This window comes from Malus sylvestris, chromosome 7, assembly GCF_916048215.2.
Source record: "Malus sylvestris chromosome 7, drMalSylv7.2, whole genome shotgun sequence".
Taxonomy (NCBI): Eukaryota; Viridiplantae; Streptophyta; class Magnoliopsida; order Rosales; family Rosaceae; genus Malus; species Malus sylvestris.
In genome coordinates this window covers 32,000,929-32,020,359 of record NC_062266.1, presented here as the reverse complement: position 1 = coordinate 32,020,359, position 19,431 = coordinate 32,000,929, and the positions used below count along the sequence as shown (strand labels likewise).

The following is a 19,431-nucleotide window of genomic DNA, read 5'->3' as shown; positions in this document are numbered from 1 at the left end:
CAGAGATCTTGAGATTCTTCCAAGAAGCATTGTTCAACTCAAGTCCCTTAAATTTCTTAATCTTTCTGGTTGTTCAAAGCTTGAGGTGTTTCCAAAAGATGTAGGAAATATGGAAGGATTAAGAGAGATAAAACATCTAGTAGAGAGCTTTGTCCATCAATTTCATCTCTTAAAAACCTTGAGAGTTTGAGTCTGGAACAGTGCAAAGAACTTCGTAGTCTTCCAAGCATCATTCATATGAGATCTCTTCGAACCTTGAATCTTTCTGGCTGCTCAAATCTGTATCAGTTTCCAGAAATTCTTGAAGTTATGGAGAACCTATTGGAGCTTAACTTAGATGAGACTGCAATTTCAGAACTGCCCTCGTCCATTCAAAATTTGACAGGACTTGTTACTTTGATCCTGAAGGGTTGCAGAAGATTAAAGATTCTTCCAAGCAGCATTCATATGAGATCTCTCCAAACCCTTAATCTTTCTGGCTGCTCAAATCTGAAGAAGCTTCCAGAGTTTCTAAAAGTTATGAAGAACCTATCAGAGCTTCATTTAGATTGGACTACAATTGAAGACTCACCAATTGGCGATCTTATGAGATCTCTTCGAACCTTTGGCACCCAGAACTTTTCAGGAGATATGAAAGATCCATCAAGGATTGGTTTAAATGGGATTGCGATTGTAGAGTTGCCCTTGTTAATTTACAACCTTACGGGTCTAGTTACTTTGACGCTAAGGCATTGCAAATACTTCAAGGGTCTTTCAAGCAGAATTTGTCAGCTCAAGTCCCTAAGTTATCTCTCTCTCTGTGGTTGTACAAAGTTTTCGGTGTTTCCAGACATTGTAGAAAATATGGAACAATTAACCGGTCTTGATTTGGACAGGACATCTATCAGAGAGCTTCCCCCATCAATTGAACGCCTTCGGGGGCTTGTGTCATTAAATTTGAGAAACTGCAAAAGCTTCGTCTATCTTCTGGACATTATCTGTAATTTATTAAATCTTGAATGGCTCACTCTCAATGGGTGCTCAAAACTTTCTAAATTGCCTGAGGACTTGTGGTACTTGAAGCGTCTTGACGTGATGGGAACTGGCATACATAAAGACAACAATCATGGACCAACCGGCACCCACCCAAAATTGCAATTTTTCAGCACTTTGGGGGAATTGGCTCAGTTTCGGGGCACGGCACCTCTGAGTAATGTGGTGGACTAAAGCTGTGAGGAAAAGGAGGCAGTGGGTGTTGGGGCAAGTTTGAATGATCCTGAGGGGTCAAGCTATGTGGAAGGGAAAGAGGAGGAGGCGGTCGCTGTCGGGGCAATTTTGAGTGATCTTGACGAGTCGAGCCATAAGGAAGAGGAGAAGGAAGAGGAGAAGGTGGTGGCACCCTCCAGGAGAGGTGGGAGGGAGGATATGGTGTTGCATCTGTGGAGAACTTGGCACCAAAACTACATGAAGATTGAGTTGAGTGAAAATAGTAGGGACTTGGGAGGAGGAAAGAATAAGGATTTGGCGGAATGGAGTTTGCGGTTCTGTCGAGTTTTGAGTTGGTGGTTAATTTCTGTATTTTGTGCCGTTGTGAAGCACTGATATTTGGTGTGTTTCGTTTTGATTGCTCTTGTATTTAGCTTTTCTTTGCGAAGTTGGCTCCTGTTTGTCAGCCCATAATTCTATTAATTTGTGTCTGTTGAGTTATAAGTTTTATGTTCGGACCTATTTTGCAGAAATAAGTCGACACTGCCGGTACTCACTGATGAAATTTTTGTTATTTATCGGGTAGCAATCTGCCGAACAATTTGATCACGTCGGTGCAAATTATCGATATCCCCACTGTAAATGGTGACTTCAATGTAAGCTACACTGGGTCAAATTCTTTCTTCTTTTCCTTGATTCCTTCTCCTCACTAAACTGTGAACTCTTTCGGGCTACCTAATTACTAGAAAACCAGACTCGTTAGACCAACTCCAACGGAGGATCAAATCCCAAATGATAGTTGTAACAAAGTACTCATAAGAATCCGGAAAAGAACTTAACAATATTAAGGTTTTATCTTTATTCTTAATATCTTCGTCTAAATTCATCAAATTGGCAATCAACTTATCAAAAGTATCAAGGAGTCTAATCATCTTCAAGTGTAGTATGTTCTCCACACTCTTCGTGTGTACTTGTCTTCTAATTTTTGTCACAACAGCTTTGCCATTGACTCCCTCATCACAAAATATTTCTGAGGTTTTGCAAGTGACAACCGAATTGTAGAGCAAGCCTACAAATTTAATTTTTCTCATTTTGACTTCGACATAACTTCTGACTTATCTCCCAAAGCAGCAAGTAGATCTTGTTGAGCCAACACATCCTTAACCTTACATTGCCACATTCGAAGTTGCTTGTGCTATCAAACTTTTCCACTTCAAATTTTTTATTTTGCACCGTAGTTCTTGCAAACTCTTGAGTTGCTTCCAAAAGGGTCTTATCTTGTCTGACATCTTTAACAACTACACGATTCCCAAGAGCAACCAATGTTCTGATACCAATTGTTATGGAAGAATAGCATCAAACCATTTGGAAACCAACTCAAAATAACCCACAACAATTATACCAAATAAATTGCAAGAATAAAATATAAAAGACACCAAGATTTAACAAGGTTTCTCAGTAGTCGGTGTAACTGGATTATGTTCTCAGAGCAGTAGGAGCTCACTAATAGTCCACTATCAACCAAATGGGAGTATTAATTTACAAAGTATTTGGCAACCTTACAATCCAAAACCCCAGATACACCCAATAGCTTTCACACACCAAATAAACAAATAGAGAATGAAATATAATGATTAATTTCCACTCTATACAAAGCTCAAAGCTAATAAAACAACTACAACTCTGATGGAGTGATTAGCTCCTCTTCTTCTCTTGGGGGCTGTCTGCTGCTACTTTCTTTTCGCACAATCTGCTCTAAACAAAGGGGCAGCAGCTGCTGCCAAATAACCCTAATCACATACCCCAGTTGTGGGCTTTCACAATGAAAACATTTTTCCTTCGTATCCATTATCATCTTGGAACCTCGATCCAACGTGCCTAAACTCCGCATCTTTTCCTTTAAGATACTAGAAAGAAGCACTTCCTGCATATGTAGTACTGCACCATTGTTCGAGAAGCCTTCCTCGACATTCTCGAGAAAGCAGCAAGCTTCAAAATTCAAATTGACAAGCGATTTTATCACAAAAGAGTCAAAGCTTCAAATGATGAATTTAGCCATTTATATTCAAATTGACCAAAATCGTGGATTTGTTCGATGCATAGGGGTAATTAACAGTCTCCAATTAATCTTGATTAAGAAAACGAACATTTTCTAATTATGATATTTGTACAGCAAACATACTTTAATAGCAAGTGCATGTGAAAAAAAATTGAACTTATAATTATGCGAATCCCAACTGGAAGCAAGAGCTGACCTCCAACTCTGCACCTCCTTCACGCCAGCGTTAGAATCGCGTTCATGTTTAGCAAAAGCTTCGGCAAAACTTCCTTTGAGTTTTCGAATATCGGAGGGATCGACTTCGTAGAAAACAGGAACCACTATCTGCTTGTGTGCATCCATGCATTCCATTATCTGGACGAGTTCTTTCAAGCACCACGTGACCACGTCGAAGAAGCATGGTTTCCGAAAAAAAAATAGGATCGAAAGCCTCTGAGTCGCTGATAGCTGCCAGGAGCTCCGAAAGGTCATTGGCTTTTTTAAGCTCTTCGGCGTCAATGAAGGTGTTGATTGCTTTCTGTTCCAGAGCTTTGTAGAGATGGCCGACGAAGAAGAAGCAGCAGCCTCGAGTCCTCTAAAATTCAAGAACTCGTATTTTCCATGACTGTCGGATGAAGACGAAGAAGCAGCAGCAGCCATTAATACGCATGTGATCGATCGCAGAACTGAAATGCTCATGTACTGCAAGGACTGAAATGCTCGGATGGAATAAAAAGCATTAACACAAACACACACTGAAAGTAAATCATGCCAAAAGAAAAAAAAAATCTCCAGTGCATGATTCACAGTGGAGGTGGCCAAACTACAACAATAGGGCTTCTCACCCTGTGCACTCCATCCTTCCACACCAACCCTCTGAATTCCTGAACCGCCTGCCGAGATTTCGTAGTGAAGGTGATCTTATAAGATAGCTTTTGATTTGCTCTGGTGAAGTTAAACGTCCGAGGCTCGACTTTCACATAAGCACCCTTTGAACTACGAAACTTATGGCATGGTAATTCGGAACCGCAGGGCCAACATTAGTGACAGTTGTATGGAGTGTCAAAACAGAAACGTTTGTTCTCCGCTTACAGCTGTGTTTGCCAAAATCATACCAATGGCTCCTGCATCTTTCACCACCTGTCCCTCCAGCACTCTGGGCCTAATACCACTGTCACAAATCACAATCTTCCCGGCAACAACTCTGCAATCCAAAGTTCCTTCCAAACACAAGGAGCTGGGATCAGGGTCAGTTGAATTGCTTCCCACGTACACCATCAACCTCCTCTCTTCATTCAATTCTAAACAATAATAGATAAAAGAACAACTCCAAATAAGTGAACTGCACTTCAATTCCAAAAAAGTAAAAGTGAAACTATGGAGTTGATGGTGAGGGTGGGTTTGGGGTGTTGGGGTGTGCTCGCAGTGAATGTGAGAGACAGACATTGGTTGCTGAGGGGACTTTGAGTATTTGGGGAGGAGTCGAGGAGAGTCAGACAAGCTTTGTTAACATATGTCCTCTACTAATAACTGGAGAAATTGGCTAGATAGATGTGTGAGTGTGACATATGAAATCTAGTCTGGCTAACCGGTTGAGAAATCCAATAAGACAAAGTCAATAAAGTCAGTCTTATGTGAGCATACAACTAAAACCGGCATCACTTTCAATGGGGCACAAAGATTGGCGGAAAAAAAACGTAATGGGAAGCAATCACAACACAACATGTCCACAGATTGGGATATTTTGAACAGTTTTGAGTTTTTAACTTTCGGTTGTATTTTTTAAGGCAAGGTGGACGTCAACTATGCAATGTTCTGTAAAACTTTAAAGGCTTCATTTTTCTTTGATTTCCTTCAAAGGAAAATTTTATAACTACCTAAGCTACTGATGTATGCAGGGTGTGCTGATGATGCATATGACAAGCAGTTGAAAATCCCATCATTATACCCCACTTACGCCAAAAAAGCAATCTAGTCTGGAGTAATATAGTCATTTGGACATTTACACAAATTCGGAGGGCTCATCAAAAGTAATTTGCAACATCTTCACAGTTTCTGCACCAGCACAAATCAAAAGTATAAGAAAAGCAGCACACAAGCACTTGAACCCCGCAAACCCAAACGAAAAGATAGGCAACAAATGTAATCCACATGAACAGCAATAAACCATTATAGGTATTAAAGCAAAAGTTCTAACCTCCCTATCGTGCATGCCAATGATGTTTGGGAGTGTAGTACACGTGTCAAACCTTCACTACGGTGCTCTAGAGTGGATGCCGATGATGTTTGGGATAGTACAGTTGTCAAAATGTTAGTATGCCCAAAGTTGACAGGTAATTGAGATAGATTTGTGCACTCACGGAGATCAAGAGCTACAAGGTGTGCCAAATTACAGAGAGTGTTGGGAAGATGTACAAGGCTTTTGCAGTTTCTCAGATTTAATAACACAAGCCCCTGAAGCCGTTCAATCGAGGGGTAAAGCTCTTTGATAGATGTTCCATCCAAATGAAGCTCTTTTAATCCTTCCATATTTTCTACAATGTCTGGAAACACCTCAAATTTTGTACAACCAGAAAGAGTAATCTTTCTAAGGACCTTAAGTTGACAAATGCTGCTTGGTAGATTTCTAAGTTCCCTGCAATCTTCTAGGTTCAAATAACTCAACACCGTGAGATTATTAATTGATGATGGCAATTCTTTAATTTTTGACCTGGATAAATAAAGATCCCATAGGTTCTTCATGACTTCTAAAATCTCGGGAAACATCTCAAGACTCGAGCACCCAGAAAGATCAAGAACTTTGAGCGATTTCATACAAATGCTGCTTGGAAGACTCTTAAGTTCCTTGCAATCTTCTAGGAACAAATAATTCAACCCCATGAGATTATTAATTGACGAGGGCAATTCTTTGACTTTTGACCCGGATAAATTAAGCTCTGAGAGTTTTTGCATAACCTTAGAAATCTCGGGCAAAATCTCAAGACTCGAGCAACCAGAAAGACAAAGGGAGTTGAGAGATTTCATACCAATTCTGCTTGGAAGACACTTAAGTTCCTTGCAATCTTCTAAGCTCAAATAACTCAACCCTGTGAGATTATCAATAGAAGAGGGCAGTTTTTTAATTTTTGACCCAGATAAATTAAGCTCTGATAGTTCCTTTATAACTTCTAAAATCTCTGGAAACATCTCAAGACTCGAGCAGCCATAAAGATCAAGGGTTCTGAGAGATTTCATACGAATGCTGCTTGGAAGACTCTTAAGTTCCTTGCAATCTTCTAGGTTCAAATAACTCAACCCCGTGAGATTATTAATTGACAAGGGTAGTTCTCTAATTTTTGACCCGGATAAATTAAGCCATGATAGTGCCTTCATAACTCCTGAAATCTCTGGAAACATCTCAAGACTCGAGCAACCAGAAAGATCAAGGGTTTCGAGAGATTTCATACGAATGCTGCTTGGAAGACTCTTAAGTTCCTTGCAATCTTTTAAGTTTAAATTAGTCAACCCCATGAGATTATTAATTGATGAGGGCAGTTCTTTAATTTTTGAACCGGATAAATCAAGTTCTGATAGTTCCTCCATAACTTCTAAAATCTCAGGAAACTTGTCAAGATTTGAGCAACCATAAAGATCAAGGGTTTTAAGAGAGTGCATACAAATGCTGCTGGCTAGAATCTTAAGTTCTTTGCACCCATTCAAATTCAATAAAACAAGGTTTGTAAGAGTCGAAATAGATGGGTGAACCTCAACTAAACTTATACAACTTTGAAGGATTAGCCCCTCAAGATTTGGCACCTTTGTGAAGTCTGGGGTCTCCTTAAGGTATTGACAATAACTTAAATTGATGAATTTCAACTTTTCTAGTGCCTGTTAAAACATTCAGGAAAACATGTATTACTTAATAAGACATCTCAGAACCTAAACATTTAAAAGAAACACATACGTGTAAATGGTGATTGTACGTACCTGGATTCCTTCCCAAAGTTGCTCAATGAGACTATATTGCATGTCAAGGTCAACAAGATTTTTGAATTGACAGTTGGATGGCAAGGACTTAAGGGGGAATCCATTCCAGATGAGACACCTCAACTCATGAGAAAGAAACTTGAAGCGCCCCATCAGGTGTTGTTTGCAATAATCATGTTTAAAAATGGAATACTTCTGACTGATCTTAAGAAGTCTTAGTTGAGTCATAATAACAAAAGCTTCAGCATTTAAGAATACCTCATCTGAGTTCGTCAAATCCAGGATTAAGCTTTCAACTACTTTTGTAGCCTGTGCAAATCAAAGTGAAGGAAAAAATAGTGAGCCTGTTAAGAATGTGAAGTTAATGGTTATTTCTTAAGGAGCCGTTTGATATTTCATTTTCAGTTTTTAACTTTTGTTTTGATTATTTTTTTTTTAGAAATAAGAAAATTGAAAACACATAACTCGTTTGCTAACCATTTTAGTTTCCAATTTTAATTTTTAGTGGGCCTAAGAAATAGATTTTGGTCAAAATTTGAAGCTTTCTACTAAGCGTTGCATAAGAAAAAGATTACTCACGGTATTTTGAGTTAGCACATGATGAACATCTTCATAACTCCACAACCTACTTCGTCTCCCAGGCTCTTTGACAGATTCTTGGCGAACTATTTCCCGACCCATTTCTTCTAGTGAATCATGCATCTCCAGTTCCCCCTCCCCCGAGACAATTATGAGTGCTCGATCTATTAGAACTCTTATTCCAGCAGAAGCATAGAAACCACAACTATTCAGAATTTCAGTTGCATAGTCTTCTTCCATTCCTTTAAAGAAACATGCAATATCTAGAAAGATGTCCTTCTCTGTGTCATCTAGTCCATCAAAGCTTGTTTTAAGCACATCATGAATTCCCCTTTCCGGGATTTTCTTTATTTTTTCTAACACCGCTTCCCACTCTTGTACAGTTTTATTATCAAGAAAAGCTCCCAAGACTTTGAGTGCTAATGGCAAACCTTGAGCATATTGTATGACACGCCATGAAAGATCATCATAATCTTTGGTGGGTTGATTTGTTCTAAAGGCGTACCGCCTAAAGAGTTCCAGAGCTCCAGGATCACTGAAAATTTTGGGCCTATATATCGCATCAGCTCCGCTTAATAATTGCAGATCTCTAGTTGTTATAATGATTCTACTTCCACCACCAAAAAAATGTTGCTTTCCGAGTAAGGCTTCAATTTGAGCTAATTTGTCCACATCATCAACAACAAGAAGAACTTTTCTCTGACCTAGGCTTTTCAACATCACCTGGAAACCTTTATTCAATATGTCGGAACTCCTCACCTTGTTGCCCGAGATACTTGATAGAAGTTGTGTCTGCATATGTAGTTCGCCATGCTTCATGAAACCCTCCTTGACATTTTCAAGAAAGCAACAAGTGTCAAATCGATAAGCGATTTTATCATAAACAGCTCTAGCGATGGTTGTTTTGCCTAAACCACCCATACCCCATATTCCGACAATACGAACATCAGCCAATTCCACTCTAGTAGGGTCAGGATGTAATAGGAAATACATTTCATGCATATGAGAATCCATTCCAATCAAGTCATTATCTTCGCTTGATGTTGATGAGATGTGGATCAATTTCCCAAAAACATCTTGTACAATATCCTCAATAAGCTCTGCATCATTCCTGTCAAAATTAAAAAACAACATAATAACAACACCAAATAATAATTAACGGGTCATTTTGATAACTATTCTCATTTCATTTTCTTTTTAAAATTCAGTTTTCAGTTTTAAAATTTAGATAGTTTCCAAAAATCAACAGTTAAATATTGCATATAGCGATCTGATGGCTCTTTACAACCGTTTTGAATAAAACTCGTACATTGGATCACAAGTTTTATCTGTTAGTTTTTGGAAAAAAATGAAAACTAAAAACTTAAAACAAAATATTTATCAAATGATCCTAAAGGTTAACAAAATCCCAAAAATTAATAAGAAACTAAAGCAAATTAGAATTTACTCATATTTTTGCGAATCCCAGCCGGATAAATTGGTGGCTCGTGTAAGGGCGGACCTCCAGCTCCGCACCTTCTCCATGTCGGCGTTAGAATGGACTTCATGCTGATGAAAAGCTTCGCCGAAACTTCTCTTGAGTTTACGAACATCAGACGGATCAACTTGGTAGAAGATGGGGACCACAATCTGGTTCTTGGTATCCTTGCATTCCAAAATTTCGACGAGTTCCTTCAAGCACCAAGTGGAAGAAGCATAGTTTTGAGAGAAAACTACAATCGAAAGCCTTGACTCTTGAATTGCTGTCTGGAGCTCGGAAAGGCAGTCGCCTTTCCTGAGGTCTTCAGCATCAATGAAGGTGTTGATTGGTTTCTGACGCAGAGCTTTGTAGAGATGGCTGACGAAGCCCCTGCGAGTGTCTTCCCCTCTGAAATTGATGAACACATCGTATTTCCGACGAAGGCCAGTAGAAGAAGAAGAAGAAGCACCCATTAAACGATTGCACCTTGTCAGCGATGATCGAGCAGCTAAGACTAAGAGTAATGTAAGAACAGAAATACTCAATTGATCTACAAATTGATCACCGGAAAATGGTCTGATCGTACCAGGTCAATATTAGCTCACTCTTTTTTAAATTTATGATTACGCAAAAAGGACAAAAGAAAACTATGCTTTATGTCCTTTCACATATTCTTCCAAGAAATTTCGGTGTAAAAGGAATAAGCATACTCTGGTTTTATATGCCCAAGGAAACGCTAAGAAATGTTGGGCACTGGGTCAAAGCACCAGGTTGAGTCTACGCTTGCCTACCCAACAGCACTTGCCTACTCGATCAAAGAGATGCTCAGATTTGGAAATGTATAGGCCAAATGTATAGGCCCAAAGCCCACGAGCATATACGACCGTAGTCCCCTCGTCTTCTCTTGATAATTTCGGTCGCAACATATTTAAAATAACTCTTTGATAAGCAATTTTTATACCTAATTTTGGGGTGTGATATCTACACACTCCATTTTACTTCTCACACATCTTTTTAATTTTCGGCCGTCAGATCAGAATGAGTTGAAGAAGATCAACGGACAGAAATTATCAAGGGTGTGTGAGAAGTAAAATGAGATGTGTGGATAGCACATCCCCTAATTTTTAGTATCTCCATATCATATCATAATAAATTCAAAAATTAACATCCAGGCGTTTGGAATATCAAATGCATTACTTTACATTGAAAATTTATTCATCTAAATACATTAATAAAGCACACATTGAAATTTAATCACGCCAAAAAGAAAAAAAAAAAAAAAAAAAAAAAAAAAAAAAAAAAAAAAAAACTCCAGTGCATGATTCACAGTGGAGATAGCCATACTACAACAATAGGGATAATAAAATTATGTTTTATGTGTTTTCACATATTCTTCCAGGAAATTTCGATGTAAAAGGAATCTGCATTGATTTTGACCTAAGAAAACGTGAAGGGTCATAGTAGTATGATGAATCTACACTTGCCTAACCAACAACTTCATAGTAAACCGGAAATATATCCCGATCTTCTTAGGGTGGCTGGAAATATTCTCAGTTAAGTATAAGCATCTCACATATGTGTCATATCCAACGCCATCGTGAGCGGCAAGTAAGTAACAATATTACTCTGAAATCTTTGATGTATATGCTTTTGGCTACAAAACTACTAGAACTTCACAAAATGGGAGCTTGATGATCGAGTGATGGCTTGGTTGTTTATATTGAGAGAGATGTTTTTGCTTTTATTGTTAAGGAGCTTATTAGGCGACGTTTTCACGGCATGAAATCTCACCGGCAACAATTGTAACTTGTTTGTATTGTTAAATTATGAATGATAATAATATTCTCTACTATCGAACGAGTCATCAAGAAGGACACATCCATTGCTACAATTTCTCTTAAAGTTAACTAGGGTAAGTTAATAGGACATATGGCACATTATGTGTGATATCTCGTCTTTTTAGGATTTTATTTCATTTTAGAAGTATTTCAGTGATTTAATTAAAATTATTTCGTTAAATTCTCCGATTTGGAGAAAATTGAAGTTAGGGGGTATTTTGGTCATTTTGAATTTTATTCGACCTTTTCAGTCAATTGTTGATTTTTTTAGGTAGAGTTTGATCCCACAATCGCGTAAGCGCAACGAATCTCAATTTTGAGCTAGAACAAAGAAGTTATAGGCGTTTAAAGTGTGTAAGGGCATTTTAGTTATTTTGCCTTACTATAAATAGTGGTTTCCACAAGTGGAAACCCAGATTTTTGGAAGGTTTCGAAATCAGGGAAATCGACCAGAACCTAGAAAACCCACAAACCCATGAGACCACCTATTTTCCGACCCCTGGACCAACTATGGTGGAATTTTCAATGCCACCACCACCATCTTGAAGCTATCACTTCCCTCTACAAAACTCATCTAAGAACGACCTCGATTAACCACCGTACATGGCGGTGCGAGGCTACAAAACAGATGAAAACCAACAATGCTCCAACCATTTTTTTCATTTTTTAGTGAATCGGAAAAGCGACAGCCGACGCCACCACCTAGGCTTTGTAACCATTTCTCCCAGAAGTAAATCCCGACCAACCTTGACCTCGTTGAACCACAGTAGGCGCTGAATCGATGCTGAGAAAGTTTATACACCTGCCATCTTTGTCGCTGGAATTGATCATCTTCTGTCCATTTTGGACTTCGTGATAGGTATGAAAGTTGTTCCCCTTGTTGAGATCTACCTTCCTATTATTTTGGTAGAATTTGGAGTTAGTTGAAAATGTGGGTTTCCGATCGTTGGAAACCTCCACGCATGGCGGAGCGTGGGGGAAAATCAAATTTCATGGATTTTGGACAGTGAGACGTTGTCGATGTCTTGAGCCCATATCCAAGATCCGTTTGTTCAAATTCAATACAATAGTTTGATTATTCATTTTTTCGGATAGTTGTACTGCCGTATGATTTTCGTAATTGACGAAGATCTGACCGTTGGATTGTCATGAAATATTGTGAGAATCCTACTTTTATCTCCAGACCTTTTGAGAACTTGCCAATCATAAATCCGAGGTGTGAATTTTCCGGATTGGATGACCTTAGATTGTTAACCATAGTGGGCCTACTTTGATCAATGGTTGACTTTTTAATCAACATGTCCGAATTGTTCTAGAGTGTCATTTACTTATATATTATTGTTGAGACTTTATGGAGCTTAATTGGCTCATCACGATGATGTGCAGTTCTTGGGACGGACGTCTAGATTTACGTACAAGTGGTATTTGGCCTCGGTTTACGTGTCAATCTTACTAAGTTTCTTAAGTGGAGTTTGTGTAATGTGTTAGGTTCTTTGGAGCGCTGTCGTTGAATTTAGGAGGGCAAAGTATTAATATTATGTAATATGGGTATTACCCACGAAACTTCCTTGTTATGTACTATGTGGATGTAACATGGATTTACAAATGATGTTATGGAAATGTGTGCTACTATGATATGTTTACTTGATGGTATTATCAAAAATATATTTATGTTATGTTTCAAACGGTTGTGAAATGTGAGGGCTAGTAGAGGACCGATAACCCAATACATGGGGTTACGTGGGATTGAATCGGAATCTGCACCATGTAGCAGTGTTACATGGATGGTCTTGCTTGGTTAATCCACGATGGGGGACCATACTACTTTGGGATCATGCTTGGTTAATCTGCAACGGGTGATCTTTATTACTTAGGTATGGTTGTACGTACTTAGGGGTAATCATGCTTAGTTAATCAATGAATAGTGATCACTGAATATGTTTATTCGTAGGAATGACTCTGTTTGGTTAATCCGCTATGGGGTCACTACCTACAGGGTTACTTTTCCTCAAGATTGGTTATGCTTGGTTAATCCATGATGGGAACCACTTCTTGCTCGATTACTTATTGTAGGCTTCGGATGAATTGTGTCTCTCTCTAGCCATAGACCTCGTGTTTGTTATATATATGAAAGAAGAGATTGAAGGTATGTGTGGTTCAATCAAGAAAGTGATGATTGAATCAAAGAGTTTACATTATGGCATTGCCTAAAAGAGAATGGATTCGAGCGTGACTCATTTCTATTGGTATCGAAGAAATGCAAAGATGAAAAAGATACCAATCTCATTCGTACACGTGATTGATTATTAATGGTGCATCATTCCTACACAACTTTAGATTGTGTGATGACTGAATGTTATCTCAGTAGGTGTGTGGTGAGATTCGAAATTGACCATTCCTATACGTATTAATGAAGTGTACGGTGTTAAATTATGAAATATGTGGCAATTGGACCCTTGTGCTTACTTGGAATTGATGAAAGGCGACTGGTGAGTCACAATCTGAGAGAATGACGAAATGATATTAACAGTGATCACAGTGACGGTTGATATAGTATTCAGAAGAAAAGTCTTGTGTGGACGTATCACTACTTTTTCATATAATCATTGATGTTATTTATATTCATATATGTTGTATTATTGTCATTTACACGAGCTTCGCAACTTATTCGGGTTTTGCTTTGCCCGGTGCACCATTCCCACGATGTAGGGTTGTTTGCATAGTAATGGGTAGCGGTTAGACGATAAGATTTCAGGTGGTGTAGCTGTGTGGGCGGTGCACCCGAGAGTAAGTATTACCACCCTTTATTGTAAGTTATTTCCACTGAAATTCTAATGTATATTGTATGTATGAGTCTTTATGACTCTATGTACTTTATATTGTACTGCTACTGTCCTACCGTCACATGTCGATTCTGGACATACATTGGGACCAAGGCGTATCTCAAGATCAGGGCATGACATTAGGAGATGGTGGTGAGCATCCACCATAGTCACTGGTGGTGAGCAAAAATGCACCAATAATGTTTGGGAGTGTAGTACATGTGTCAACATGTCAGTATGCTAAATTACATAAAATGTCGAGAAGATTTACAAGGCTTTTGCTGTTTCTCAAACTTAAGGACTGTAGTTAAACTAAGATTTTTAGTCAACTAGGATTTTAATAGACATTTTTATAATTTATATAAATTTAGGGTTAATCAATCGAGATTTTAATGATGATTTTAAAGTCTATCCAAATTTAGGTGTGTTTGTACCATACTTGACCAATCCCGAAACTACCGAGCACCGGTCAACGTTATACCGTCAAGGACCTAGAAGAGTTTCCCTCAAACCAGGAGGCCAATCATAGCGCGACACGTGCCGACATCAGAAGCCAATCATAGTGCGACACGTATCAACATTAGAAGCCAATCACAACACGATACGTGTCAATGTCAGAATAAAGCTAGAAACTCTCTTCTATAAAAGGAGATCATTCTCCCATAATATTTCCTAATGTTATTTGTACTAAATCATTCACTAGTGCTCACTAAAGGAGAGCTTGAACCTATGTATTTGTGTAAACCCTTCACAATTAATGAGAACTCCTCTACTCCGTGGACGTAGCCAATCTGGGTGAACCACATACATCTTGTGTTTGCTTCCCTGTCTCTATCCATTTAAATACTTATCCACACTAGTGACCGGAGAAATCTAGCGAAGGTCACAAACTTGACATTTTCTGTTGTACCAAAGTCCTCATTGATTTTGTGCATCAACATTTGGCACCGTCTATGGGAATCGCACTTATTCCTACTTTCTTTAGCTTTGTTAAGATGGTGTCCACCATTCGTACACTCTCTTTTGACCATGCATCCCCCTCCAACATGGGGAGCAAAGGAACAACACGCAGAACGACACCTCCCTCGTGCCTTGTGTGAGGCTGCGAAAGAAGGAACGAAAGAAGCTCGTTCTTCAAGCTAAAGTCGAGGAGCTGGAGGCTCAGAACAACAAGATAGCAATAAAGAATGAGATCCTCCAAGAACAATATGAGAAGCTCTTCGAGACGTTCCATAAAACTAGGCGTATTCAAACACGCGAGCTTGTTGCCCATGTGGACATCAACCATCATTTGGGTGCCCCCTAACATGGAGGGTCACATTCCTTTGACATGGGTATCCCTGATGAGGAGCGAGCTAATCATCAAAACATTGATCAACATAAGACTTCTCTCAACCCAGCTGCTTTGACCGGAAGCAGGAGGAGTGGAGGAAGACACCTCCTTGCAGATGAGTTGGAAGGATCGAAAATCGTTTATCGTGACTGCCGAGACTACCTAAAGTAACGTCGAGAGAATCCTTTCCACATAAGCTCGAAGATCAACGACCTAAGGGTTTCTGAAAAACTCGGTCCCCTCCCACAACCCAGGCCAGCTGCCCATCTAAGGAAGGAACGACAGGTCCTAGAGGAACATGAAGGTACATGAGACTCTGAGGTATTCTGACAGACTCGCCCTAGAAGTCAGTACGGTGAGTCCAAGGAAAAATCACACGCTCTTGCTCAAGCTTTCCTACTTCCAATAGGCGATGGAGACTTACGGAAAAAAATTCCAGTAATACATGACTCCACTCAGGACCTCCTTGTCCTACAGCTCCTTGAAGAAGTAAACAGGTTGAAGGTCGAACGTTAGGTTGATATACTTGACTGGAACCGACCCAGGCTTGGCCCTCTCACAATGAGGATCATCGACACCCCCTTCAAGTGAAGACAAAACAAAAGCTTGGTTTACGACTCTATACTAGAATGGAGGACCCGATTGAACACCTTAACCTCTTTGAGTCCACCATGGCATATCAGATGCACACCGACGAATAATGATGTATTATCTTCCATTCCACCCTCTTTGACGGAGCTCTAAATTGGTATTGTCGTCTTCCACCTGAGACAGTAGACTCATTTTTCGACCTAAGGAAACTGTTTGTCTCTTAACACATCTTCCAGATCGATCGCTTACATTTTGCAGATGACTTGTACATTATTTGCCAGAAGCCAGACGAGTCACTACGAGAGTATGCCGGTGCTTCAACCATGAGTATTCTCGCTGCGCTGAGGCATATGACAAGACCGCCCTCAAAGCCTTCACGGCAGGCCTACGTGATTGTTTCTTCAAGTACATGATCAATGCCAACACTTGGAAGACTTACTCTGAGGTGATGGCAATGGCTTACAACCACGCCTCGGCCAAAGCAAGAACATACCAAGGGAACCCCAATATGGTTAACCCCTATCAACAAGTAGAAGTCAAGTTCTACCAAGTGATGAGATCTTGGCCATTCAGACACTTATTGCATCATCTCCTGCCTCATTTAGCTACTTGTTAAGTCACCAAACGTATTTGTCTCTTGGTAAGAGAAATGATTTTTACTCTCAGCAAACCCATTACAACAAGAGGGATAAAAGTTCGTATCAAGACAACCATGGGTGAACGTATTATCGACTATTATAACTATGGGGCCAAGCCTCACTCTTTCAAAGTGGAGGACTAGGTACTGAAGGAAATGCTATTATAAGAAGGCATACACATTACAAATGTTTTGACTCTCAACCACTTGAGATCTTTTGTCACACAAGCCATTCGGCAAATATTTAAAGAAGAGGGAATTCAGACAACTTCTTCTGAGTCTTTTACATTCCTAGCACTGGAACATTTGGTCTACGCTGACCTACCTCTATACTCCAACTCAGAGCTTCAACATGCGTACTTTGACACAAAGTATGTGATACTAAGTGTTACAACCAACATGGTTCACATATCGAAAACATGGATCCCTTCATGCATAGCAAAACATTCATAAGCATCACTCATATCAATCAACATAAACATCATACATTCCAACGCATTCATACATAAACATCATACATTCCAACACATTCATACATAAGCCAACTGTGCTTCGAAAGGGTTCAACATATTTTGTGTCATTCGACACTTGCTACAATGTGCATCAGCACCTTGCCCTTATTCTCACCAACTAGGTGATGAAGGAACTCATCTTCATGCCACCAACCATGTGATGAAATGTACAACCCGTACTTTAATATTATTTGGCAACTTGCCACTCTTATCACCAACCAGGTGAAGAAGGAACTTACCTTCGTGCCACCAACCAGGTGATGAAATGTACAACCCGTACTCTAATATTATTTGGCAACTTGCCACTCTTATCACCAACTAGGTGAAGAAGGAACTCATCTTCATGCCACCAACCATGTGATGAAATGTATAACCCGCACTCTCCTTCATACCACCAACCAAGTGATGAAAGCAACTCACCATTCATTCCACCAACCAGAAGACGAGTGGTACAACTTGTACATGTGAACTCCTAGCATTCACAAATAATAAAAAACCCTCAAGCTTTACAACTCAACTAGGGGAGCACTTATGCCTAACAAGAGTTATAGTCACCAACAAAGTCTTATTGCAAGCCAACATCGACTTCAGTGCATGGTATACGAAGATCAAACTATTCAGCCCTCTTGCATCTGCTTCAGACATTTCTCCTCTGTAATAATGCAAACACTACAACTCGTAGAAAGCTTCACACACTCTTGATCAAGACTGTTCGAAGCAAATTCAATTTATATGGTTCATCCAAACCTTCGACTACTACAAGGGGTGGCTTGCATCACAATCTCTTGCTCAACAGTGATGAAGCAAAATTTGTATATGGTGTCTCTTCCACATTTTCAAATTTCTAGTTTTCCCAAAAAAAAAAGAAAAAAATGAAGTTGGGAAATTGGGAAATTCAACAAATTTTTAGTTTTCCAAAAAAAAAAACAAAAAAAAAGGAAATTGGGAAATTCAATAACTTCAACAAATGGAGGGCAACTACAATTTTCAAAAGCTTCACACACTCTTGATCAAGATAGTGTGAAACAAAATCAATTCATGGTACCCAACAAAGTTTCAACCTCAAAGCTTCACCTACAAAGCTTCAACACAAAAGTTTCACCACAAAAGCTTCAACAAATGGAGAGTAACTACAATTCTTAAAAGCTTCACACACTCTTGATCAAGATAGTGTGAAGCAAAATCAATTCATGATATCCAACAAAGTTTCAACACAAAAGCTTTACCACAAAAGCTTTAACAAATGGAGGGCAACTACAATTCTCAAAAGCTTCACACACTCTTGATCAAGATAGTGTGAAGCAAAATCAATTCATGGTATCCAACAAAGCTTCAACCTCAAAGTTTCACCTACAAAGCTTCAACACAAAAGCTTCAACAAATGGAGGGCAACTACATATGCCAAAAGCTTCACACACTCTTGATTAAGATAGTGTGAATCAAAATCAATTCATGGTACCCAACAAAATCTTAAACTCCAAAGCTTCACCTACAAAGCTTCAACATAAAAGTTTCACCTACAAAGCTTCAACTCCAAAGCTTCACCTACAAAAGCTTCACCTATAAAGCTTCAACACCAAAGCTTCACCTACAAAGCTTCACCTACAAAAGCTTCACCTACAAAGCTTCAACACCAAAGTTTCACCTACAAAACTTCAACTCCAAAGCTTCACCTACAAAAACTTCAACTCCAAAGCTTCACTTACAAAGCTTCAACACAAAAGCTTCACCTACAAAAGCTTCAACACAAAAGGTTCACCTACAAAAGCTTCAACACCAAAGATTCCCCTACAAAAGCTTCACCTACAAAGCTTCAACACCAAAGCTTCACTTACAAAGCTTTACCTACAAAAGCTTCACCTACAAAGCTTCAACACCAAAACTTCACTTACAAAGCTTCACCTACAAAACTTCAACACCAAAGCTTAAAATATATATATATATATATATATATATATATATATATATTTTCGAAAATTCAAAAAAAAAAAAAAGGAGAGCCCAGGCTTCCCTTTCTTTGGGTCTAACAACTTTCATAACAAATGTAAATGAAAGAGGAGTTTTGAGCTACCACTTAGAAAGGAAAATGGTGAAGTTTTGTTACTTTGGAAACTTGACTACTAGCAAGACACCACCTTCATTAACTCCCTCGACCGGAGACTTGGAGGACTCCTACCATATGCTACTACACCTCGGTACTTGGAAGTTTCACGACTACTCAGTGACTTGGATCTTTCAAGTCTCAAACCGAAAAGTTTTCCTTACTTAGGAAATTAAGGGAGTACTACCTCAACCTACATGCTTCACTCACAAAGCTTCAACATACAAGCTTCAACAAAAGAAAAAATTCAAAGAACTTAGTGAATGAGGCTTTGGTGTATTTAACATAATACGTTGAAATGAAGTAAAGTTTATTTATTGATATCTCCGATAAGTTACAAATATGTACATATACATGAATCAAAATAAAC

At 39.0% G+C, this 19,431-nt stretch overlaps 2 protein-coding genes across 7 annotated transcripts in view; both read right to left on the bottom strand.

The window, feature by feature from the left end:
• Positions 1–2,626: 2,626 nt before the first annotated feature.
• LOC126629291 (TMV resistance protein N-like) lies at positions 2,627–3,922 on the bottom strand. Its single transcript, XM_050299283.1, has 2 exons — positions 3,441–3,922; positions 2,627–3,174 (listed from the first exon to the last, which is right to left on the bottom strand). The coding sequence occupies exons 1-2, from the start codon at positions 3,920–3,922 to the stop codon at positions 3,093–3,095; spliced, it is 564 nt and encodes a 187-aa protein (XP_050155240.1). The 3' UTR covers positions 2,627–3,092.
• Positions 3,292–19,431, bottom strand: part of LOC126629290 (disease resistance protein RPV1-like) — a 29,143-nt gene continuing 13,003 nt past the window's right edge. Inside the window, exons 1-8 of one of the 6 annotated variants that reach the window (XM_050299281.1) lie at positions 9,216–9,836; positions 7,769–8,879; positions 7,190–7,498; positions 6,354–7,090; positions 5,777–5,933; positions 5,421–5,734; positions 5,181–5,278; positions 3,292–4,524 (exon numbers count right to left, since the gene is read on the bottom strand). In XM_050299281.1, coding sequence (XP_050155238.1) covers positions 5,248–5,278; positions 5,421–5,734; positions 5,777–5,933; positions 6,354–7,090; positions 7,190–7,498; positions 7,769–8,879; positions 9,216–9,700 — 3,144 coding nt within the window. In that variant the 5' untranslated portion in view covers positions 9,701–9,836 and the 3' untranslated portion in view covers positions 3,292–4,524; positions 5,181–5,247. Of the gene's footprint in view, positions 4,525–5,171; positions 5,279–5,420; positions 7,091–7,189; positions 7,499–7,768; positions 8,880–9,215; positions 9,841–19,431 lie in introns of those variants that run through there. The other 5 variants (XM_050299278.1, XM_050299280.1, XM_050299279.1 and 2 more) reach the window with 5 other exon arrangements.

Bases quoted from the DNA above. Each gene is read 5' to 3' on its own strand.
- LOC126629291 (XM_050299283.1), bottom strand. From the start codon at position 3,922: ATGAGCATTTCAGTTCTGCGATCGATCACATGCGTATTAATGGCTGCT. The intron at 3,175-3,440 runs GTCAGCTCTTGC...TGAATTTTGAAG, and splicing joins AAGGAGGTGCAGAGTTGGAG to CTTGCTGCTTTCTCGAGAAT.